Here is a 26,538-nt window from a genome sequence, read left to right as displayed (position 1 = left end):
TAAGTTGGTTACATTTTCTCACCCAGAGAAAGATTGGCAATACTAACATACCAGGTCAGCAGAACACTCCGATGCATTCAGCCTAACTCAAAGCTATGCATGTAAACAGAGATAGGCTTCTATCATAATCACAATTAAAAACACATTTTATATACTAAATTCCTTTCAGCGATTTAAAAAAAGTTCATGTAGCTAAGCAAGACAACCCGATATGAAAGTGGTTAAGATAATTTTTGATCGTTGTCACTCGCTAAGATCTGCTTGAGTCCACTTGTGTAAGTTGCCAGAGGTGCCCACGAGCAAATAAAACAATTGTATATATTAAAAATCCAATATAAATAAGTAGTGCTAAAAAAAGAAAAACAATTAAATTATTAGTTGTGTGATTAACGGAAATGAACAACCTTTGATAAAATGGTCCCGACTGGGAAACAGAAGAATTTTTGTCTGTTTTTAAGTGGCCATACAACAGCTGCCTTGGTGAAAAGTCTCCTCCTCTTGGGAAAGTTTACCTTCGGTCTCCTTCAACTCGCTTCTTGCGAACTAGGTAAGAAAGAAATTAAGATTAAAAAAAAATTAATGGAGTATTCCTTATTTCAGACAGGCAACACTGGTTGCATAAAACAGCAATGGCACACATTTGAGGATACAGTCATTTTCAATTTCAATACTCAACTACTGTGCTGGTTAGAAAGGATGTATGGACCCTAGAAAAGCCATGTTTTAATCAAAATCCCATTTCGTAAAGGCAGAATAATCCCTATTCAATACTGTATGTTTGAAATTATAATTAGATCATCTCCCTGGTGATGTAACTCAATCAAGAGCGGGTGTTAAACTGGATTAGGTGGAGATGTGTCTCCACCCATTTGAGTGGGTCTTGATTAGTTTACTGGAATCCTATCAAAGAGGAAACATTTTGGAGAAAGCGGGAGATTCTGAGAGAGCAGAACAACATAGCCATGAGAAGCAGAGAGTCCACCAGCCAGCAACCTTCGGAAATGAAGAAGGAAAATGCCTCCTGGGGAGCTGCGTGAAAGGAAACCAGGATAGAAAGCCAGCAGGTGATGCCTTGTTCGCCTCATGCCTTTCCAGATGAGAGAGAAACCCTCACCCTGTTTGCCATGTGCCTTTTTACTTGAGAGAGAAACCCTGAACTCCATCAGCCTTTCTGAACGAAGGTATCTTTTCCTGTATGCCTTAGATTGGATATTTCCATAGACTTGTTTTAACTGGGACATTTTCTCGGCCTTAGAAGTGTAAACTAGCATCTTATTAAGTTCCCCTTTTTAAAAGCCATTCTGTTTCCGGTATATTGCATTCCGGCAGCTAGCAAACTAGAACAACTACCCATGACAATAAATGGAAATGAAAAAATAATACAGTATCTGGTGCAATTGACATTTTTGGAATTTATACCTACATAAAAGTATGTCTGATATTTGGGAATTTGAAAGTTAGAGCTTTCTCATTTTTCTGGGAGTAGAAGATCTAGAATGGAAACACTGAAAAGGACCTTTGAAATTTATCTACAGCAGATCTGCCTCACAGCTTCTGTGCAATCAACCACCAATTGGCTTTAACTAATTTCCTTGGTTGATACTATCATAATCTTTTTAATTCTGATTACAGCTTGAAGACCAGGAGGAGCTGCAAACAGAAATTCAAAGTGTCTAAAGCTGTTCTAATTAAAAACTCATGAGTATCAACCTCCAAAGAAGGCACTATTTAGATGGTGATGAAACTCAGAGATTAAGGTTCCCTTATGAGGGGTACTTAGCCTCAAAGAAAATGCTCAGATTGCTTCCCAGACTGTTTTCCAGTTTCTGCAATCCCCTTCCCTCTTTAATACCCTTATACTCCCATCTGGAAGTTCTTCTGGTCTCTGGGAACAAGGTCACTCGTTAAAACCTTCTTGGATTCGGTAACAAGGTGCCTTGGCAGTAGTCCTGCCCTAACTTTCCACTTTAAAAAGTCTGCCCTGCTCCTACCTAAACTGTAAGAAATTAAACAAAATTGTTGCCTTCCTTGTGACCAGCACTGTACTCAGAGGAGTACCTTGCTTTAGTTTCACTGTTTCTCCCTGGCCAAGGCCTAGCATTCTGTCCTTGAACTTCAAACTAGGAACTGCAGCCTGCTATTGGCTGATGGGCTGCTTGCCAAGTAGACTTTGCATCTGGATGTCCTTCAGCCATCTGCTCTAGGTGCTGACTGGGATTTCCCCAGACCAAGCCTGCCTATTCTGTCCAAGTCTGCATGCTAGGGTTGATGAGGACATGTCCCACCTTATCCTATCAGAAGAAATGTTACGAAATCTCAGCAAAAAAAGTGAGCAGCAGAAAAAATTAAATAGGGGCTAACCACAAAAGCTTTTCAGCTACTTCTAAGTTTAACCTTCATTATATTGTTTCATTAATTTACTTCATAAACAAATTACCAAAGTATCAGACATAACCACGCTTAAGCCTAAGTACAAGCACACACAGAAGCCAAACAAAAGTGAACTGGGAATTTCCACAGCACCACTTCCATCTTCTGGTGCAGATTAACAATAGAAGGTGATGATATGTAAGAAATAAAGGAGAAGCAAATCAAGCAAAACATCAAAGACTCTCTAGAAAGAAGAGTTCTTCTTGAGAGAATGCCTTGATGAAAGTTAACACTGTGCTTTTGATGACGGGCTAAATGACACATGAGTCAATGAAAGGTTAGATGTTTTATCTGAATGGTCATCATGCTCTTCTAATCACTAAAAGCACACAGTTACAATGGCATTACCCAGGTCATTATTCTTTGTGATGGCAGCTGCCACCCTTGTTCTTGGCCCTTGTTTGGTAAACTGGTATCCAAACTTGAGGATCCTTGAATTCTCCTCGAGCATCTGGGCAATTTCCATTTCTACAGCTGTTCCCAACTGTTGTCTCTAGTTTGGGGCGACAGACAGACAGACAGACGGACAGACACAGACATACATACACACGAGCAACAACCAAGAAGGAATAAGAAACAGTTACTTGTATAGGGAAGACACATGACTACTTTTCGGACAAAAGGGCAAAGGGTGAAAGAAGTCTCAAACTGAAAGGGACAAAGTCACCTGAGATGTTTTCTCCCATACAGTCATTTGAATGGCTTGCTCCTTAATGAGAAGCAAAATCCAACGGACAGCTGAATCTCCTGGCACCCTAAGCTGAGAAACTGAGCAAATTCCTTATGAAGGGAAAGATGATTCCAGAGGTGAAATTAAAACAAAACTAATATTTGCTGTTTCCAATTCACCCCGCTATCCATGGTCTGAATGCAGAGTGTTTTTTCAATGGTGAAATTGTCTTACAGAAATCAGTCTAATTACTGAATTTTCTATTCTGGGATCCACAATAGAATTTCACTAGGAGATTCCAAAGCAGCTGTACTGTGATTTGAACCATGCACGCTGCCAACTGAATTATCAAACACCGAAGAGCGTTATTGGGCTACAGGAAAATCTCTAAGTGTTTAAAAACAATGGGAAAGTTTGGTTTGTTCTTTTTTAAGTTGGAACATGGGATAGTAAAAAAATTAAGGTTTTTTTTTAATGGAGGCACATAAATATAGGAATTTAAAAGCAAATTTAAGTGGCATAGCATATTTTTTATAATATATTCGTTAAATTAAAAAAATAAAACATAAAGACTTGTTTAGAACAAGCTAACAAAAGAAGTTTATAAATATTCCCATTCTCAATAGAAAATGCCAGCTCAGCATACAGTATGCAGTCTTCTAAATATTTTCTATGTGTCCATATATCTATATAAGCCTATGAACATATCTGCTTTCCTCACTTAAATGGATTATATGAGAATATGTATCTGAAACACATTTTTACTTTTCATTTAACATTATATTAAGGGCATCTTTTCATAGTCATAAGTACACGTTCACCTCATCCTTATAAATATCTGTACAGCATTCCATTGTAGTGCTGTATCATAATTTATTTAGCTAGGCCATACTGATTTACAGTTGCATTGCTTTCCATTTTCCACTATTCCTAACAATGAACTCCCTTGCATACCCAGCATATCCTTGAGTATTTCTGCAAGTGTGCCTGTAGGGCAAATTATAGCTGGGTTTATGGGTATGTGTCAAATTTTGATATATTATTGAATTGCCCTCAAAGGTTATAATAATTTTTAGTCCTACTAACAGTGCATGAAAGTTACTGCTTACTCTCCGTTGCCAACATGGAGGGAAAAAGATTATCAAATCGTTTTAATCTCTGCCAATCCAAGAGGCAGAAAATTGTCCTTCACTTTTATTTATTTAATTCATTTGCATTTCTCAAATTATGAATAAGAATGATTACTTTTCTTCTGCTTATGGCCATCTGCATTTCTTTTTGTGGAAATTACCAATCCATGCCATTTGCCCATTTTTCTACCAGCTTACGGCTTCTGTAATTATTGTAAGTTTCTTTTATATATGAAAACTAGCCCATTGTCAAATGTACTGGGTTTTTTTTTCAGTTTGTCTTTTGATTTTCTTTTTCATTATTACAAAGAAATATTTTCATTTTTATATGGTCACATTTATCAATCCCCAGTATTTTATATGTTTAGGAAGACTCCGCTGTTCCTCATTTCTTACATTTGGTTTTATGATTTCATATATTTATTACTTACATCTCTGTTTCATCTGGCATTTCATTTTCATAAAAGAAGTAAGACAGAGACCCTACTTCGCTTGGCGTTAAACTGCTAGCAAGTTGTTCCATGTCTGATTTGCAAGCTTCTCAGGTGTACTAGCGTTGGTTTCTGGACTGTAATCTATTGTTCCGACAATCTATTTTTGTGCCAGTACCATGCAATTTTATTATTTTATTGTAATTTTTAAAAGACAATATACCATATAAATTTGGAAAATTTATGTATGGAGTAGATAAAGGAGAAAAGTTTATCTGTGCCCCATGCAAATTTTAATGCTTAATTCTTGGTCCTTTTTTTCTTTTTATCCAACAACCTGTTAATGTGTCTTTCCCCAAGACATTAATAAAATGTGGTATTTCCAGTCAGACTAACAGTTTTGGGTATCCACAGTATAGAGATGAGTGTTTCTAAGCAATGTGGGTATTTGGGAGGGGGACGCCCTCAAAGCTTCATGAGCAACATGAGAACAGGGGGATTGTATTAAGGATTGAGATCGGAGCTAAGGTCAGGGCTGCATGGGTGTGGCTTGTGCCCCTGGAGGGGCCAACATGGTACCATCCACAGGTAGAAGGTTCTCCTGATAGGCCGGGGCTGACTGGAAGGCTGACATACCAGCCTCTGTACTTCTCCTCACACATCTTAAGCATTTGGAGTTTTGGACTTGCATAACTTGCTAATTAATGTCAAATTTTCAAGTGTTAATGTATTGATCAAAAGTTACCCCAAAACCTATATTTGCAAGTTTCTGGGTCTCTCCTCTCCAAGCAGCTGTCTATTTTCTTAGCAGTTTACATTTCAGTTGTTTTGTGTAGCCATTAAAGGCAAATCCACACTTACTTCCTTGATTTAAATGTTTTACTTATATAGATAGCTGTAATTTCTTAGTTTTCTATGATTTGGTTGTAAATCTTAGAGGACATTTTGGCAAGACAGTAAAACAGAAACACAACCTCCCCTTTTAAAGGTTAAGGGAATAAACCATTCATTTAAACTGGTATAGAAAAAGATAGGAAGTATGAATAATAGAACGATGGTTTGGTTTTCTTCTTGTTTTCTTTAGTGAAGGATGGGAATGCAAATGGCTATATAAAAGACCTAGGAGCTGAAGAAAACTATATTAGGAGGAGGGCATATAAAAGAAGGAAAGAAAATAATATATAATATATAGCCTGTTTCTCTTTGCAGCCTAGGTCTTTTTATTTGAGATCTTGTGGGTTGCCTAAACCCAGGACAACAAACGGACATCACAATGTCTTATAACTTGGATATATTTTTCTTTTTCATTTTGAGTTACTAAATACAAAGGAAAAAAATAAAAGTTTAAGTACAAATTTCTTCAAATCACCTTTTGTTTTCTGTTTTTATCAAGTGACTCCTTCTTTTTCTGTTTTTTTTAAAACTTGTGAAATGTAACATACATACAAAAAAGCAATAAATTTCCAAGTAGACTTTAAGAAGGAGTTATAGAACAGATTTTAAAGTTTGGTATGGGCAAACAAACAAAAATTTTTTGTTTTTAAGTGACTCCTTTTCCCTACTCAAATTTACTTAGCAGTTACCCATCTGCTTCATTAATATGCTGTGCTGATTATTCTCACAGGGAGTGCCTGATTAAATCATTGCCTATTTACCTGGAGGCTGGCCAGAGCAGCCACCCCCTGTGATAGATTCTCAGTAGGCCTTCATTTGAGTGCAATTTCCTGCTGCTACGATGCTAAATTGTTCTCAGCTGCAGATCCTGTCTGTGGAAACTGCTGTAGAGATTATTTCAAACCCTTTATTTTACAGATGAGGAAACTGAGCTCTACTTCTAACCGCCTAGGAGTCTAAGAACAAAATTTGGGGTGGAGGACAAGTTTTTGACTCTGAATTTCCTCATTCTTGGAGGCAAGCAAAGAATTTTTCCAGTTGCTTGAGAAAATCTTAATTCTCATGGTCAAAAGTAAAGAGAAGCCCTTTCAGAGGCTCACTGGGGGACTAAAATGGAAAAATCACACAACTCCATTCCTAGATAACCAAGGAGGGGTGATGAGGTCGATAATGTAGAGAGGATTGACCAAAACCAACTGCAGACTTTGTATTTCCAGATCTTCTTCAATATGCATTTTAAAAAGCTATTCTATTCTAAATTTTCAGGATTGAGAGATTTAGCAAGTAAAAACACAAGACACTGAGTTAAATGTCAATTCAGAGAAACCATGAATAATTTTTAGTATAAGTACATCCCATGCAATGTTTGGGACATAGTTATACCAAAAAATTATTTATGATTTCTCTGAAATTCAAATGTTAACTGGCAAGCCTGACTAGGTCATAACTTGCAAGGAATTAGGAACAGAGTGTCAGGGATATTATTTCAGACATGGGGTTTCAAAATAGCCTAAATCAACACAAAAAGTTAAATATACTTTGAAACAAAGTAGTCGCTTCTGTCTCAGGTCCTCCCTGGAAATATTACTAGAAGCCCACTTCTTCCTGGTGCTGACCTATACAAAAAATATCCCTGAAGAAGCACTTCTTTTCACTCATTTCATATTTTTCTCTAGTTTGTTTTCCTGCTCTTGCACTCCCTGATACTCCTTTTTAAATTTACTAGCAGCTGGACACACATCCAGGGTACATGGCATGGTGCCTGCCCTGAGTGTTTGGCACCACATCAGCAGACCCTCCAGAGGGCTCCTCTTCATACCTCAGCACCTGGGAAAGCTGGTGGGTTTTGCACCCCTTTTGGTGCAGGTGAGAAGGAAGGAGAGCCTGTCTCCTGATGGGGTTTCCCTGCTCCCCTGGCAAGGAGCCTCAGGAGAAGCCCAGGGGCAGAGGAAAAGGTGTGCAAGGAAACAGCCTGCTTGCCTGGTTAGCAAGCTGGAGGGGAGAGCCTCCACACGAAATGCCTGGGGATCTCCAGGATTAAGCAAGTCCCAGCTGGGGCCCTGGGACGTTATCAGATCTTGGAGGCCCTGGGCCAGGAAATTTTCCAGACATGGTCCCCAGACAAGCAGGGAACATTCAACAGTCACTTCCCCCATCACTTCTCCCACGACCCCAAAGGGGAATGCTCACAGCACAAGCCTCCTTGCTCTCTCCTCTTTCTCATCCACTGTGGGATCTTTTCTCCCCACTATACAAGGTCTATACCCCTCAGATCCACTGAGTTCCCATCACAGACACTTCCCTGGAGCGAAGAGCGGAGCACAGCATCTCGGCTGATAAATGAGAGCTGCTTTCTAAGGCCAGGGGCTAAAGCTGGCAGAGTAACTTGGAAGGCACTACAGTCTGATGCTGGGAAAAAGGGGTCTCCAAGGTATAGGGAATGGTGGCTCTAGGGACAAGCAGCTTGCTTCAGCTGTTGGCTGGGAAGCTGAGCTATGCTGGCAGAGTTGAGATTCTGATCACACTATGTATGTGGCCGCATTCTCGTAAGCAGCTTCTAGACCCCCAATTCCCTTAACTAGGCACACTGGGACCAGCACCAGCCTGCTCAAGTCTGCTCTTTGGGCTCTGGCAGCCTCCAACTAAAGACATCCTTGGCCTCTGGGCCATCCTGCTGTCTCCGAGGCATGGTCCAAGAGAGACGAAAAAGTAAGGCTGGGACAAGACTGGGCTAAGAATCACTCACAAAAGGTGATGATGATGATGGTAGTACAAAGCAGCTCTGGCACTCTACCACCACCTCCTTTCATTCTCCTCTGGTGTCTGACGAGCCTAGGGCAGGGTGGATAGCTGGCCGTTTATTTCCCTGGCTGCCCCAGTGTGCCAATGCTTATTAACATGCTCTCCCACACACCCTCCACAGGCCAGAAGCAGCTGTATCTTGTAGAAAAGCCAGGACATCAAATTGAATCACTTTTGACTTTTAACTCACTGCACTGATATTTCTCCCTTTCACCACGTACCCTGTGAGTTAGCTTTGTCCGCCCTCCCATACCTGGTTGTCGATCTTGACCTCTGTCAGGGTGTCATTTTCTTTCAGTGCCTCGACCAGAGCCAGGATCCCAGTTCCAGTGATAAAATTGGATTCTATGTTTAGACTTTTCAAGGTCTTGTTTACTTTCAGCATATCTGCAAAAGCCTTATGAAGTAAAAAGAAATAACTATTAGGGCTTTAAAGATTTTCTTACTGAAAGTCCTTCTCACCAAATTAAATGCATTTTTTTCACAGTACTCGAATAAAACCACAACTCAGAGTGGCAAACCCACTGGAAATTCCCAGTTGAAAACAGCAGACTGCCTGCTTCCCCTCACTCCTAGAGTTTCCCACTATAATGAAGAAAATATATAATTTTAAAAGACTGGAACTCTAAAAGTGCAAAATGAAAAGCAAGAGGAAATGCCAAAAGATAGAAAACAGAAAAAACTTGGTAGAGAAATTAGCATAAAGGAAGCTGCCATCTGAGATGACAGGGGTACGTCCCCTGGGGTCATTTCATGAAGAATTGCATTAGGAACAGATGGAATAACAGGAACAGATGGAGAAACACCACACCCTGGCAGAGTCCCCTAAAATGAGAACCTGCTGGAACAACCGTCATGGAAAAACCTCCTGGGAAGAGCAAATGGTGAGGGTGCTAGGACCTGAGAGAGACACATGCAGAAATCTAAGTGCCTGCAAACCTTCACACCACATACACTGGGGTGAAAAGGAGGAGACTGCTTTGCCCAGGAATGAAATGTAGTGAAACACATCATTCCCAGAGTAAAGTCCTTCTAACTGTAGCAATTATGGGCACTGCCTGCCAGCTCCTCAGACACACTCCACAGAAAAGGTGGCCTGTCGTTTCATTTGCCTACTTACAAAATCACTAATTCACTCATTCATTAATAAAACAGAACAGAACTATTTATTGGGCCCCTACTGTGTGCCAGCAGTAGAGAAAACAAGCAAAAATACTTGTCCTCAGGGAGCTTATATTCAAGCAAGAGGACAGAGTCAATAAAGTAATTAATAAATAAAACATACAGCCTGTCAGGTAATGACAAATGGAGAAAAATAAAGGGGCCTCCCTTTTAAGGGAGAAGCCTATCAGTGAAATAGACTTACACAAGTGTAGAGGAAAAATGCTGGTTTATACAAACCAATATTGTCCTCTGCTTACACATATGAATAGGTGACCATCTGTCAGACATATTAGGAAAATCAACTTCATGAAACAGAAAAGTCAAGCTGTTGACCAAATAAAACGACTTGCCTTAGAGGGAAGAGAAACAAAGGTAAAAATTCTAACTATTAATAGTAAAAAAAGATACTGCATCCAGCAAATAGATATTGGCTATTATGAAGAAAAGTAATAAAAATGAGAGAGTTCTTGAAAATTAACGAACTAGCTCTGAAATAAAGAAAAAATAATGACATCTAGAATGACCATGGCTGAAGACCAAGTAGGCGACCAAGAAGATAAAACTGAGGATACTTCCAAGGATGCAAAGCAAAGATAAAGACATAGGTAATGTGTGAGAAATGTTGAGATATGGAGGAAAGATGCAAAAGTTCAACATTCAAAAAAGGAATTCCAGAAGTCAAAAAAAAGACAACAGAAGTGAAGAAACTATCAAATAATTAATACGCAAAATTTTCCCAGTGCTGAAGAAAGTTACTAGTTTTAACTGAAAGAACTCACTGAATGTCTTTTCATTTCTTTTTCTAAATCGATGCAAATGTACTAAGAAATGATGAATATGCAACTATGTGATGATATTAAGAATTACTGATTGTATATGTAAAATGGAATGATATCTAATGTTTTGTTTGTTAATTTTTTTAATTAATAAAAAACTTAAAAAAAAAAGAACTCACTGAATGCTTAGCAAAATGAATAAAAAAGACTCATAAGTGGACACACACAAATAAGTGAAACTTCAGAATTCCAAGGAAAAACAGAGTGTCCTAAAAGTTTCTAGCAAGAAAAAATGCGTTGCCTACAAAGAAACAAGACTCAGACTAACATTAGAGATAAGGTTTTGAACTAAAATATGTATTTATATAATCAAATAATTGTTAATGATGATAACAGTGTTTTTTTAAAAGTTATTCTGAAATAATTTCAAATTTACAGGACAGTTGCAAAAATAATACCAATCCCATACAGAAAACTCCACCATGCTCCTAACCCCAAGATACCCAGATTCACCAATTTTAAAATTTTGCCACCTTTGCTATGTAGTTCTTTCTTTCCTTCCTTTCCTCCCTCCCTTCCTTCCATAACTATCAATCTATTTTCTGAACATTTGAGAGGTAACAGTATTGTTTTCAATTTTAATGAGATATATTCACATACCACACAAACTATCCAAAGTATTCAATCACATATCATTATATAGGTAACAGGCTTTTAATTGTTGGAAAGACTGTATATACACTATATGCTAAACATAGAATACAGTGACATAAAATTTATAAAGTACAAATGTGAAAATAATGGAAAAACTACAATTTGGGGGTAGAAGACAAAGGAGGGGTAGAAAGTTGAGTAGATACAGAACAAACAACCGTCACCATTTATAATGGAGAATAAAAAATTATCTAAGATGATAAATCAAAATTTTAAAATTATGTATATCAGTGGTTTTCCATTCTGCTGTTTATTAAAATGACCTGGAGAGCTTTAAAAATGTATAGTGATATCCTTACAAAGGAGCAATATTCAGTGATAAAAAACTGAGTTATTAAGCTATGAAAAAACATGGAGAAACCTTAAATAAATATTGCTAAGAGAAAGAAGACAGTCTGATAAAGCTGGAAGCTATATGACTCCAACTACATGACATTCTGGAAAAGGCAAAACTGCAGAGACAGTAAAAAGATCAATGGTTGCCATGGGCTTCAGTGTGTGAGGGGTGGGTGGAGAGGTGAACAGGGGCGCATAGAACATTTTTACAGCAGTGAAACTATTCTGTATGATACTATAATGGGGTACCCATGACATTACACATTAGTCAAATCCCATAGACCTGTATAACACAAAGAATGAAGTTTAATGCAAACTATGGACTTTAGTTACTTATATTGTATGAGTATGAGTCATCAAATATAACAAATGTATGAAATTGATGCAAGATGTTAATAATAGGGGAAACCGGAGGGCTGGGGGAGTATATAGGAACTATCTGTATTTTCTGCTTAATTTTTCTATCAACCTAAAACTGTTCTAAAAAATAAAGCCTATTTTAAAAAAATGAAAAAACAAAACACCAAACAATGCTTGGGCCCCACTCCAGATGAATTAAATCAAGATTTCTGAGATGGTGGCCAGGACATGTGCATTTAAAAAAAAAAAAGCTCTCTAGGTGACTAATGTGCTGCCAGCACTACAATCTTTAATTAAAGCCATAGAGTCAACAAATAGAAGAATGAAAAACAAACAGCTCAAGGTGATTGCTTCTGGGGAGTGGAATTAGGAACCTCTAAATATTTTCTTTGTTTTTCTAGAGGAAAAGCTACAGAAGATGAAGAGGAGAAAGAACCCAATATGGGGCTGGAGCAGGGTTTTGCAATCTTGGCACTACTGACATTTGAGCAGGATAATTCTTTGTAGTGGGAGGTTGTCCTGTGCATTGAAGATGTTTAGCAGCATTCCTGGCCTCTACCCACTAAAAGCCAGTAACACTCCTCCCAGTTGTGACAACAAAAACCTCTGCAGACATTGCCAAATGTCCCCTGGGAGACAAAACTGTCCCTGGTTGAGAACCACTGGACTAGAATAATCCTGTGTATTAATCAGGCAGTTCTTAAACTGCAAAGAAAGCTCTGGGATTGGACTGGCATTAGTGTATACCCTGTAAATTAAAGTGTATTTATTCAGCGCTAGATCATTAAAATTAAACGTACACGTTTTAATTGGAGCACCAGAGGGAAAGGATCAGGCGTTTCCTTATGGGCAGTCCAAGCTTTGGGATTTACTTTCATTATTAGAATAAGAAAACATCCAAGCAATCAGAACTTTATAAAAAAAATTTGGAGGACCTACTGGCAAGTGGCCAGGACCTTGCCAATTTCTTTTAAACCTGAGAAAACACTTTTCTTATACTTAACAAAACAGGGGAGGTGCAGCTAAATATCACCCTGGCCTGTAGGCCAAAATTCACTTCAGTTCAGCAAATATTTGAGCATCTATTACTCGTGCTGGGAGTACTAACACGAGCAAAACAAAGACCAGATTTCTTAACTGTTCTACTCCAGTAATAACTGGAGTATAACTGGAGTAGAACTGCACTTTTAAAGAGAAAGTTTCACTTTATTTACTCTACAGGATTACATGGAAATGCTTCACTAATCTTCTTTTTTTTTTTTTTTTTTTATTCTTTTTATTGAAGTAGTATTTTTTTTTATTAATTAAAAAAAGAATTAACAAAACAATTAGAAATCATTTCAATGTACATGTACAATCAGTAATTCTTAATAACATCACATAGTTGCATATTCATCATTTCTTAGTACATTTGCATCGATTTAGAAAAAGAAATAAAAAGACAACAGAATAAGAATTAAAACAATAATAGAAAGAAAAAAAAAAAAAAAAAAAAAAAAAAAAAACCTATACCTCACATGCAGCTTCATTCAGTGTTTTAACATAATTGCATTACAATTGGGTAGTATTGTGCTGTCCATTTCTGAGTTTTTATATCCAGTCCCGTTGTACAGTCTGTATCCCTTCATCTCCAATTATCCCTTCTCTTTTTTTTTTTTTTAATTAACAGAAAAAAAGAAATTAACCCAACATTTAGAGATCATACCATTCTACACATGCAATCATTAATTCTTAACATCATCACATAGCTGCATGATCATCATTTGTTAGTACATTTGCATTGGTTTAGAAGAACTAGCAACATAACCGAAAAAGATATAGAATGTTAATATAGAGAAAAAAATAAAAGTAATAATAGTAAAATCAAAACAAAACAACACAAAACAAAACAAAAACCTATAGCTCAGATGCAGCTTCATTCAGTGTTTTAACATGATTACTTTACAATTAGGTATTATTGTGCTGTCCATTTTTGAGTTTTTGTATCTAGTCCTGTTGCACAGTCTGTATCCCTTCAGCTTCAATTACCCATTGTCTTACCCTGTTTCTAACTCCTGCTGAACTCTGTTACCAATGACATATTTCAAGTTTATTCTCGAATGTCCGTTCACATCAGTGGGACCATACAATATTTGTCCTTTAGTTTTTGGCTGGATTCACTCAGCATAATATTCTCTAGGTCCATCCATGTTATTACATGGTTCATAAGTTTATCTTGTCTTAAAGCTGCATAATATTCCATCGTATGTATATACCACAGTTTGTTTAGCCACTCTTCTGTTGATGGAGATTTTGGCTGTTTCCATCTCTTTGCAATTGTAAATAATGCTGCTATAAACATTGGTGTGCAAATGTCCGTTTGTGTCTTTGCCCTTAAGTCCTTTGAGTAGATACCTAGCAATGGTATTGCTGGGTCGTATGGCAATTCTATATTCAGCTTTTTGAGGAACCGCCAAACTGCCTTCCACAGTGGTTGCACCCTTTGACATTCCCACCAACAGTGGATAAGTGTGCCTCTTTCTCCGCATCCTCTCCAGCACTTGTCATTTTCTGTTTTGTTGATAATGGCCATTCTGGTGGGTGTGAGATGATATCTCATTGTGGTTTTGATTTGCATTTCTCTAATGGCCAGGGACATTGAGCATCTCTTCATGTGCCTCTTGGCCATCCGTATTTCCTCTTCTGAGAGGTGTCTGTTCAAGTCTTTTTCCCATTTTGTAATTGGGTTGGCTGTCTTTTTGTTGTTGAGATGAACAATCTCTTTATAAATTCTGGATACTAGACCTTTATCTGATATATCATTTCCAAATATTGTCTCCCATTGTGAAGGCTGTCTTTCTACTTTCTTGATGAAGTTCTTTGATGCACAAAAGTGTTTAATTTTGAGGAGTTCCCATTTATTTATTTCTTTCTTCAGTGCTCTTGCTTTAGGTTTAAGGTCCATAAAACCGCCTCCAGTTGTAAGATCCATAAGATATCTCCCAACATTTTCCTCTAACTGTTTTATGGTCTTAGACCTAATGTTTAGATCTTTGATCCATTTTGAGTTAACTTTTGTATAGGGTGTGAGAGATGGGTCTTCTTTCATTCTTTTGCATATGGATATCCAGTTCTCTAGGCACCATTTATTGAAGAGACTGTTCTGTCCCAGGTGAGTTGGCTTGACTGCCTTATCAAAGATCAAATGTCCATAGATGAGAGGGTCTATATCTGAGCACTCTATTCGATTCCATTGGTCGATATATCTATCTTTATGCCAATACCATGCTGTTTTGACCACTGTGGCTTCATAATATGCCTTAAAGTCAGGCAGCGCGAGACCTCCAGCTTCGTTTTTTTTCCTCAAGATGTTTTTAGCAATTCGGGGCACCCTGCCCTTCCAGATAAATTTGCTTATTGGTTTTTCTATTTCTGAAAAATACGTTGTTGGGATTTTGATTGGTATTGCATTGAATCTGTAAATCAATTTAGGTAGGATTGACATCTTAACTATATTTAGTCTTCCAATCCATGAACACGGTATGCCCTTCCATCTATTTAGGTCTTCTGTGATTTCTTTTAGCAGTTTTTTGTAGTTTTCTTTATATAGGTTTTTTGTCTCTTTAGTTAAATTTATTCCTAGGTATTTTATTCTTTTAGTTGCAATTGTGAATGGGATTCGTTTCTTGATTTCCCCCTCAGCTTGTTCCTTACTAGTGTATAGAAATGCTACAGATTTTTGAATGTTGATCTTGTAACCTGCTACTTTGCTGTACTCATTTATTAGCTCTAGTAGTTTTGTTGTGGATTTTTCCGGGTTTTCGACGTATAGTATCATATCGTCTGCAAACAGTGATAGTTTTACTTCTTCCTTTCCAATTTTGATGCCTTGTATTTCTTTTTCTTGTCTAATTGCTCTGGCTAGAACCTCCAACACAATGTTGAATAATAGTGGTGATAGTGGACATCCTTGTCTTGTTCCTGATCTTAGGGGGAAAGTTTTCAATTTTTCCCCATTGAGGATGATATTAGCTGTGGGTTTTTCATATATTCCCTCTATCATTTTAAGGAAGTTCCCTTGTATTCCTATCTTTTGAAGTGTTTTCAACAGGAAAGGATGTTGAATCTTGTCGAATGCCTTCTCTGCATCAATTGAGATGATCATGTGATTTTTCTGCTTTGATTTGTTGATATGGTGTATTACATTAATTGATTTTCTTATGTTGAACCATCCTTGCATACCTGGGATGAATCCTACTTGGTCATGATGTATAATTCTTTTAATGTGTTGTTGGATACGATTTGCTAGAATTTTATTGAGGATTTTTGCATCTGTATTCATTAGAGAGATTGGTCTGTAGTTTTCTTTTTTTGTAATATCTTTGCCTGGTTTTGGTATGAGGGTGATGTTGGCTTCATAGAATGAATTAGGTAGTTTTCCCTCCACTTCGATTTTTTTGAAGAGTTTGAAGAGAATTGGTACTAATTCTTTCTGGAACGTTTGGTAGAATTCACATGTGAAGCCATCTGGTCCTGGACTTTTCTTTTTAGGAAGCTTTTGAATGACTAATTCAATTTCTTTACTTGTGATTGGTTTGTTGAGGTCATCTATGTCTTCTTGAGTCAAAGTTGGTTGTTCATGTCTTTCCAGGAACCCGTCCATTTCCTCTAAATTGTTGTATTTATTAGCGTAAAGTTGTTCATAGTATCCTGTTATTACCTCCTTTATTTCTGTGAGGTCAGTAGTTATGTCTCCTCTTCCATTTCTGATCTTATTTATTTGCATCCTCTCTCTTCTTCTTTTTGTCAATCTTGCTAAGGGCCCATCAATCTTATTGATTTTCTCATAGAACCAACTTCTGGCCTTATTGATTTTCTCTATTGTTTTCATGTTTTCAATTTCATTTATTTGTGCTCTAATCTTTGTTATTTCTTTCCTTTTGCTTGCTTTGGGGTTAGCTTGCTGTTCTTTCTCCAGTTCTTCCAAATGGATAGTTAATTCCTGAATTTTTGCCTTTTCTTCTTTTCTGATATAGGCATTTAGAGCAATAAATTTCCCTCTTAGCACTGCCTTTGCCGCGTCCCATAAGTTTTGATATGTTGTGTTTTCATTTTCATTCGCCTCGAGGTATTTGCTAATTTCTCTTGCAATTTCTTCTTTGACCCAGTCGTTGTTTAGGAGTGTGTTGTTGAGCCTCCACGTATTTGTGAATTTTCTGGCACTCTGCCTATTATTGATTTCCAACATCATTCCTTTATGGTCCGAGAAAGTGTTGTGTAAGATTTCAATCTTTTTAAATTTGTTAAGACTTGCTTTGTGACCCAGCATATGGTCTATCTTTGAGAATGATCCATGAGCACTTGAGAAAAAGGTGTATCCTGCTGTTGTGGGATGTAATGTCCTATAAATGTCTATTAAGTCTAGTTCATTTATAGTAATATTCAGATTCTCTATTTCTTTGTTGATCCTCTGTCTAGATGTTCTGTCCCTTGATGAGAGTGGTGAGTTGAAGTCTCCAACTATTATGGTATATGAGTCTATTTCCCTTTTCAGTGTTTGCAGTATATTCCTCACGTATTTTGGGGCATTCTGATTCGGTGCGTAAATATTTATGATTGTTATGTCTTCTTGTTTAATTGTTCCTTTTATTAGTATATAGTGTCCTTCTTTGTCTCTTTTAACTGTTTTACATTTGAAGTCTAATTTGTTGGATATTAGTATAGCCACTCCTGCTCTTTTCTGGTTGTTATTTGCATGAAATATCTTTTCCCAACCTTTCACTTTCAACCTATGTTTATCTTTGGGTCTAAGATGTGTTTCCTGTAGACAGCATATAGAAGGATCCTGTTTTTTAATCCATTCTGCCAATCTATGTCTTTTGATTGGGGAATTCAGTCCATTGACATTTAGTGTTATTACTGTTTGGATAATATTTTCCTCTAACATTTTGCCTTTTGTATTATATATATCATATCTGATTTTCCTTCTTTCTACACTCTTTTCCATATCTCTCTCTTCTGTCTTTTTGTATCTGACTCTAGTGCTCCCTTTAGTATTTCTTGCAGAGCTGGTCTCTTGGTCACAAATTCTTTCAGTGACTTTTTGTCTGAGAATGTTTTAATTTCTCCCTCATTTTTGAAGGATAATTTTGCTGGATATAGGAGTCTTGGTTGGCAGTTTTTCTCTTTTAGTATTTTAAATATATCATCCCACTGTCTTCTAGCTTCCATGGTTTCTGCTGAGAAATCTACACAAAGTCTTATTGGGTTTCCCTTGTATGTAATGGATTGTTTTTCTCTTGCTGCTTTCAAGATCTTCTCTTTCTCTTTGACCTCTGACATTCTAACTAGTAAGTGTCTTGGAGAACGCCTATTTGGGTCTAATCTCTTTGGGGTGCGCTGCACTTCTTGGATCTGTAATTTTAGGTCTTTCATAAGAGTTGGGAAATTTTCAGTGAAAATTTCTTCCATTAGTTTTTCTCCTCCTTTTCCCTTCTCTTCTCCTTCTGGGACACCCACAACACGTATATTTGTGCGGTTCATATTGTCCTTGAGTTCCCTGATACCCTGTTCAAATTTTTCCATTCTTTTCCCGATAGTTTCTGTTTCTTTTTGGGATTCAGATGTTCCATCCTCCAAATCACTAATTCTATCTTCTGTCTCTTTAAATCTATCATTGTAGCTATCCATTATTTTTTCTATGTTTGCTACTTTATCCTTCACTTCCATAAGTTCTGCGATTTGTTTTTTCAGTTTTTCTATTTCTTCTTTATGTTCAGCCCATGTCCTCTTCATGTCCTCCCTCAATTTATCGATTTCATTTTTGAAGAGGTTTTCCATTTCTGTTCGTATATTCAGCATTAGTTGTCTCAGCTCTTGTGTTTCATTTGAGCTATTGGTTTGTTCCTTTGACTGGGCCATATTCTCAATCTTTTGAGCGTGGACAGTTATCTTCTGCTGCTGGCGTCTGGGCATTTATTCAGATTTCTCTTGGTGTTGGACCCAGCAAGGTTGTAATATTTTTCTGTGAAATCTCTGGGTTCTGTTTTTCTTATCCTGCCCAGTAGGTGGCGCTCGTGGCACACGTTTGTCTGCGGGTCCCACCAGTAAAAGGTGCTGTGGGACCTTAAACTTTGGAAAACTCTCGCCGTCTGGGGGGTTCGCTAGCCGAAACGGCTTGAGCCGGCCCGGGGTCCGAACGCAGGGAGGGTTGCTGGTCGCCGCAGCCAGGGAAAGAGCCCGTCTGAATTTCCTAGTCGGCCCTGGGCAACAAGCGTGGCGGGAGGGCGCCAGCGGCAGCGGCCCGCCCGAGAGAGTGCACGTTCCCCGGGAGTCACGGGTTTGGAAGGGGCCTCCCCCACCAGTCACCGTTCTCCGCGGCCTGGGGGTTTCCGATCCAATTCTCTCAGTTGGTCCGGGGGCTGCGCGTGGTGTGGGCGCCAGCCGTCTTTGTTTCAGGGGACCGCCTCTCCAATTCTCCCAGCCGGCCCGGGAAGGGGGAAGGGAGTAACTCCGGCCGCTTGCCACCCCGCCCGGTAAGGCCCGCGCGCCTCGGCGATCTCACCCGAGCTGCTTCTCTCAGCCAGCCAGCCGTTCCAGGATGGGGTACGCTGTCTTTTTTATCTCTGTTGTGGCTTTGGGCGCTTTCTGTATCGTTTCTACTCCCCTAGTAGGTGTCCTGGAGAAGAAACTAAGATCCGCGCGTCTTACTAAGCCGCCATCTTCCAGGAAGTCTCACTAATCTTCTAATCCTATGCTGGATTAGAAAGGTTGCCAGGGGTCACATGTGGCTACCGAGCCCTTGAAAAGTGGCTAGTCTCAACTGAGATAAACTGCAAGTATAAAACACACACTGGATTTCAACGACTTACTAAGAAAGAAAGGTAAAAGAGCTCTAACAATAGTTTATAATGATTTACATTTTAAAGAGATGATTATTTATTATTATTTTTTAACTTATAAAACTTTTTTTTTATTATGACATTTTCAAACCCACAAAGTATGGAGCAGAGTATCACAAGCCTCTGTTCGCCTATCTCTTAGCTTCATCAATTTTGTTCAAGCGAAATCATCCAAGTTTTGTCCTATTGCCTTGCTTATTTCACTCAGCATAATATATTCAAGGTTCACCCCGTCTCAGTGTGTCTCGGAACTTCATAAGAGATAACAATTTAATGACATTGGCCCAAATATATTATTAAAACTAATTATACCTGTTTCTTTTTACTTTTTTAATATGGCTACTAGATAATTTTAAATTACACATGTGGCTCACATTTGCAGGCCATATTATATTTCTATTATAGGACAATGCTCTCATAAACTCCTGATTTTTAACTTTTTTAATCGTGAAATATAACATATACAAAAAAGCAATAAATTTCCAAGTACATTTTAATAAGTAGTTATAGAGCAGATTTTAAAGTTTGGTATGAGTTACAGTTTCACAATTTTTCATTTTTCTCTTCTAGCTGCTCCAAGACACTGGAGACCAACAGAAATATCAATATAATGATTCAGCAGTCATACGCATTTGTTAAAACCTATCTTCTCTATTATACTCCTCCTTCTCTTGAAGTAATATATATATACATAAATGCAATAAATTTCAAAGTACATTGCAACAATTAGTTATAGAACAGACTTCAGATTTGGTATGGGTTACAATTCCACAATTTTAGGTTTTTATTTCTAGCTACTCTAAGGTACTGGAGGCTAAAAGAAATATCAATATACTGATTCAACACTCATACTCATTTATTAAACCCTACCTTCTCTGTATAACTCCACCATCACCTTTGATTTTTCTCCCACTCTTTAGGGGTATTTGGGCTATGCCCATTCTAACTTTTTCATGTTGGAAGGGGCTGTCAATAATATGGGATAGGGGATGGAATTAGCTGATGTTCTGGAGAGGCTAGGCCATCTGCATTTCAGGGTTATCTGGTCCAAGGACCCATCTTGAGGTTGTAGGTTTTGGAGAGTTACCCTACTGCGTGGAACCTATGTAGAATCTTTTATAATGCCCTACGTATTCTTTAGGATTGGCAGGAATGGTTTGGGGTTTTGCAAGTTACAGTAGGTAGCAATGTCTAACTGAAGCATGCCTAAGAGTGACCTCCAGTATAACTTCTCGACTCTATCTGAACTCCCTCAGCCACTGATACCTATTTGTTACTCTTCTTTTCCCCCTTTTGGTCAGGAAGGCATTGTTGATCCCATGGTGCCAGGGCCAGACTCATCTCTGGGAGTCATCTCCCATGCCACCAGGGAGACTTTCATTCCTGGATGTCGTGTTCCATGTAGGAACGCTTGATTTTTAAGATGATTTTAATAATAATAACATTTTAAAATATAAATCTGCACCTTTTTTCGCTTCCTCAGCACTTAGTTGGGGCAAATTCCATTAATACTCACCCCATATATGCCATTATATAAAGGGGTTGGGGTGTGATGAGCTGAACTTGATTAGAGGTAACTAAAATTTGCACCCTGGCTTGGCTACAGGCTGAGGAAGATTCATTAAGTTAATCAACATTCCCGAACCCCAGTTGCCCCATCTGTAAAATGGAGATAACGCCATCTCATACACGTTTTGCCTACGTTCACAACAATCCCGTAAAGGCCTCAGTGAATCTGTTTTTGATCCTTAAAAAGAAGTCTCTTTAAGTTCTTTAATGCTTTTACTTCTTATCAACATTGAGTCATTCAGCCATAATCACAGTTTTGTTTTGTTTTTTTAACAACACACATTATATTACATCATATAAGTTTGTATACCAGGAATTCAGGCAGTGTTCAGCTTGGTGATCCTACCGTTCAAACCTGATAGTGTTCAGCTGGCAGATGAGCTGGTCTAGAGGGTCTGAGAAGGATTCAGTCACACGTCTGGCTCTGTGGCAGGGAGACAACTGGAAGGTGGGGCTTCGCTGGGCCTGTCAATCAGATCATCTACGAGTGACCTCTTCAGCCTGGCGCTCTCCAGGTAGCTGGATTTCCATGAAGGCTCACAGTTCTCAGAGTGGTCTGAGCGGCACGGGAGGAGCTGAAAGTCATGCCCCAGCTTCAGAAGTCCTACAATATCACTTCTTCTATACTCTACTGGTCAAGCAAGCCACTAACACTAGCCCAGATTCAAGGGGAGGAGATTAGACTCCTTTTCTTAATGGAAGGCATAGCAAAGAATCTGTAGCTGTCTTTAATCCACCACAGTCTATAATAATCTTGCCAGGCAAACTTTTTGGAGAATAATTTGAGAAGAAGCAATCCTGATCAGGATTTAAAATATCAACTGCTATGGTCATGCTTGTATCCTAGTAGAATTATGAATAGGCTAATGTACCTGTATAAGAAATGTTCCTTAATGTTTGATCCTGGGGGTTCACCCAGTGTGAAAGAGAATGAGTGAGGGTGAATGGTGAGCTTGGCGCTGTGCAGCTCAATAAATGTTTACATAATCACAGTTTGCCTGAAGGGTAATCTACCAATTTTCAACCTGTAAAAAGGATCTTTCCTGGGAGGGAAACATCTGAGGACCAGATGGGCTAAGTCCAAAAGAGGCTTTTCTCTTCATGCCCTTAAGGAAAGCAATTTTTCATCAGAGTTGTAAGGTGTATTGTCCTAGTTTGCTAACTGCCAGAATGCAATACACCAGAAATGGAACAGCTTTTAAAAAGGGGAATTTAATAAGTTACAAGTTTGCAATTCTAAGGCTGAGAAAATGTTCCAATTAAAACAAGTCTATAGAAATATCCAATCTAAGACATCCAGGGTAAGATACTTTGATTCAAGAAGGCTAATGAAGTTCAGAGTTTCTCTCTCAATTGGAAAGGCACATGGCGAACACAACCAGAGTTTCTCTCTTGGCTGGAAGGGCACATGGCAAACATGGCGTCATCTGCTAGCTTCCTCTCCAGCTCCCCAGGAGGCGTTTTCCTTCTTCATCTCCAAAAGTCTCTGGCTGATGGACTCTCTGCTTTGGGGTTCTGTGGCATTCTCTGCTGTGGCTTTCTCGTGGCTCTGTCATTCTCTGCTCTCTCTGAATCTTCTGCTTTCTCCAAAATGTTTCCTCTTTTATAGGATTCCAGTAAAGTAATCAAGACCCACCTAGAATGGGTGGAGACACGTCTCCACCTAATCCTGTTTAACAACCACTCTTGACTGAGTCACATGTCCAGGGAGATGATCTAATTACAGATTCAAACATACAGTACTGAATAGGGATTAGAAGAAATGGTTGCCTTTACAAAACGGGATTAGGATTAAAACATGGCTTTTCTAGGGCACATACATCCTTTCAAACCTGCATATGTGTTAACTGCTTTTGGATGAACACCAATTCACACGATCCTTCCAGGAAATCTCACAACAAAGTCACATAATACGAAACTAGCAAAACCAGACAAAGATCCAAGTCTTCCATATCAAGACTAAAGCTCTTTCTGCCACACCACACTGTCTCATGGGTGGAACTACAACGCTTCTGTAAGCCTGAACAAGAGCCTCAAACTCATGACAGTCTCAGAAAATTATTTTAAAATACTATTGTTGTATTTGTTTAATTGTGGTTAGCAAGAGCCTGACAATAAAATGTTTGCTCAGTAAATGCAAGACAGCCTTAAGTGGGGACATGTATCAAGGGACCCAACCACACACGGCCGCAATGATTCTTGCAATACACCAGAATTATAATTTATAATAAGGAAGCAGAATAAGGTCTGTGGTATGTAAGTGGCATCCGCTAGAAACACCTTTCATTTCATGTCTGGATGCTAAATGAAGCCTTTCTAACAGGCTCTTGAAACAGTCGCCCAGGCATAATAATGACTGAGAAAACACTTCTTGAAATCTTCATTTCCCTCCCTTGGTTCCACTTCTCTCTTCTCTGCTTACCTTTGAGGAGGGGGCTTACGGGAATGAGGAAAGGAGGGTGATATGTGTCACTTCATACAAAATGTTTGCTGTGACACATCAATCAGAGTTGGAATGAAGAAAAACTGAAAAATCTCTATCCAGAGTAAAAACAGCAGGAAAATCTTATTTTGAAAACTCTCTCTCTATATATATATATATAGATATATGCATATCTATATATATTCCTTCTATTTCACAGAGTGTACCTGTGAATATATACCAAATAAATTTAAAAACAACAACAAATTGCAAAAGAATCAAATTTTCCTAAAAAATATTACCACAAAATGAGCTCCTGGCACAGTTCGGACAAATGGTAGGTATTCACCACGTAGTTGCTGAATTTAAACTGTATCAGAGATTATTGTATTTAGAATGTATTTAGTGCATTTAGCAAGTTATCTCTATGACCGAGAGTAGGAGTTAGATTATTTACCAGTGGTGTTGACAGTGGACTAAAAACTATCCCCAGCCCCACAATTTTACTCTAAATAACTATTAAATGGAAGCGACAAGTCATGTCTTTATTAATTTTTTTACTCATTTACATACAAAATGCTTTGTATTTTTGTTTTATTGAAAGCAAATCTTCTAAAGGGGAGATAAAACCACAAACAAATAAGAATCCTTAAATTATCATTTCACCTTATTTATAATCTAGTTCTGCTGTTTTTTTATTTTAAAGCTAGGTTTCAAGTTCAAAACTGATAAGTTTAGATGATGCAATAATTGCTGGTGAAAACAATTTTGCAGCTTAGTCCCTCTTTCGAGTGCCTATTTCAAGTGTGCTGTTGTCATTATGGTAGTATTATCTGTTGCTGAGAGGTTGGAAGGCCCATTCATTCATTCATTTATTCAGTTAAATATTTTCAGATACCTATTCTGTGTCAGGCACAGCGACAGGTAGTTATTACTTTCATGTGGTCTGCTTTTAATGCTATTTTAGATTTTCCAAAAGACATATTACTTAAATCACAGCATCAGGTCAAAACAACTTTTGTTTTTCTAGCTTGATTCAAGGGCTGAACATCAGATGCTGTAATTTAAGGGTAGATGTCTAGGCTCCCAATAGGTGACATATCTTAGCAAATGCATGACGAGGCAGTGTATGTACGTGGAGCATAGCTTGATGGTTAAGCATGCTGACTAGAACTAGAAAGACCTTGGGGAATCCTTGCTCTGCCACTTACTGGCTGTGTTACCTTGGGCAAATTACTTAACCTCCCTGAGCTAAGCCTCAGTTTGCTCATTTGTTAGTGTGGGAAGTAATAACACCTCATATTAATATTAACTAGCAGTAATAATACTTTCCTCATAATATTACTGGGAGGATCGGGTGAGATGTGTGTAAAGCACAGAGATTAGTGTTGGTACTTATTAATGCTCAATAAATGCTACCCATTAATAGAAGAAATAATGTTGATGCTGATTGGGACAGCAGTAGTATTTGAGTCAGGGAGTTTTCTTCTTTAGCTGAATTATCTAAAATGCATAAAAGAAATAAGCTTTTGATTCTTTTCATATTCTGGTTAACAGAGTGTCAGAGAAAAAATGTTTCAAAATTTAGTTGTTTAAAACATTATTATTCCATTTCAAAGATTAAAATGAAATATAATTCAATGTTTTTTAATGTATTAAGTTCCTGTAAGATTTCAGGGGCACTATAATATCTACCGAAGTGACAGTTTACTGTAGATGGGAAAGTTTCAGAAAATTTTTAAGTGTAGAACAAAACCTGAATATTTATTTGACTAAATGCATAGTCTAATCTTGTTTCTTTTTCTTAAAAATGAGTGCTGATAAAATTCTAGTTAACTCAAAGTGCCTGACGGTTGGGTTCTGAAGTTTCACTATCTCATTATGATTAATTTGGTTTATTAACTGCATAGAAAATAAATTTACCATCTAAAATTATTAAATGACAAAAAAAATTAAAAACAGTTTCTCATAAATTAAGTATTTTCAGGCTCTATCTGTAAGAATTTTACTCACCACTGCCACAGGGTCATTGCTGCGGGTTGCGGCCAGGCTGAACTTCTTCACGTGAGTGTTGGTCTCCAAAGCCTTTGCAAATTCCTTCAGGGTTGGAATTGGGATGTTCTAAGACAGGAAAGGCACAGAGAGTTTATGGACCATTCCGCAGTGCCCCCACCCCAAGCTAAGGACCCAAAGTTTTTAAAAATCAATAGGTTTGGATGACTAATTGCATAAAACCCCCTTCTGAGACATTCATCACCAATCCTCCAGCAGCCAAGCTATCCTCAGCAATATAGCACCTTAGTGTTCAACAAAGAAATTGAATACAACGTTACATTCTGGCATCACCTTTTTTCTTTCTTTAACCAAGAAATGCCCACACTATTCTTCCTTCTTTTTCTCTTTCCATCCCTATATCCTAGCCAGACTGATCTGCATGCCATTATACTAATATTCCATGGTCTTTCCTCCATACATTTAGAAATAATGTTCCACTTGCCTTTTTCCTAATCCATTCTCACTCATCTTTCAAGACTGCTGAAATATGGCCTTTGTTTGCTGACTCTTAAAGGTGGCATTAAAATTGTCTTTATCCACAATTCCATAATATCTGGGCACTTACTATATCATGCTAGTATTTATTTAGTGCTTTTATTCGAATAGTTGCTCAGAATACAGGTTCTGAAGCAATCTCACTCATCTTTATCCTCCCTCTCCGACAGCATTCAGCACAGCACTGACCACTGGGGAGAGAGCCAAATGGGGTGGCCACATGTGCACATGAGTTCTGACCCACTACTGCTCTGTGACCTTGGGCAACTTAACCTGTTTAAGTCCCATTAAGGGTTAAATAAAGTAAGGCATGGTAAGTATTTAGCAACGGATATGGCATATAGTGAGTACTTGATAAAAGTCAGTAATGATTAGATGCTAGGAAATAGCCCAATAATAAACCAAACAGA

The 26,538-nt window shown here is 38.1% G+C and overlaps 1 protein-coding gene across 6 annotated transcripts in view; it reads right to left on the bottom strand.

The window, feature by feature from the left end:
• Positions 1-366: 366 nt before the first annotated feature.
• The window catches only part of TMOD2 (tropomodulin 2), a 67,235-nt gene continuing 41,063 nt past the window's right edge, over positions 367-26,538 (bottom strand). For 5 of the 6 annotated variants that reach the window (XM_077127896.1, XM_077127898.1, XM_077127900.1 and 2 more), the window contains exons 7-10: positions 25,592-25,699; positions 8,611-8,754; positions 2,779-2,923; positions 367-543 (exon numbers count right to left, since the gene is read on the bottom strand). In XM_077127896.1, coding sequence (XP_076984011.1) covers positions 509-543; positions 2,779-2,923; positions 8,611-8,754; positions 25,592-25,699 — 432 coding nt within the window. In that variant the 3' untranslated portion in view covers positions 367-508. The remainder of the gene's footprint in view (positions 544-2,778; positions 2,924-8,610; positions 8,755-25,591; positions 25,700-26,538) is intronic. The other variant, XM_077127902.1, reaches the window with a different exon arrangement.

The sequence above is a fragment of the Tamandua tetradactyla genome, chromosome 14 (assembly GCF_023851605.1).
Source record: "Tamandua tetradactyla isolate mTamTet1 chromosome 14, mTamTet1.pri, whole genome shotgun sequence".
NCBI classification, from domain to species: domain Eukaryota; kingdom Metazoa; phylum Chordata; class Mammalia; order Pilosa; family Myrmecophagidae; genus Tamandua; species Tamandua tetradactyla.
Note: the sequence above shows the minus strand (reverse complement) of the source record. Positions and strands in the feature narration are given on the sequence as shown.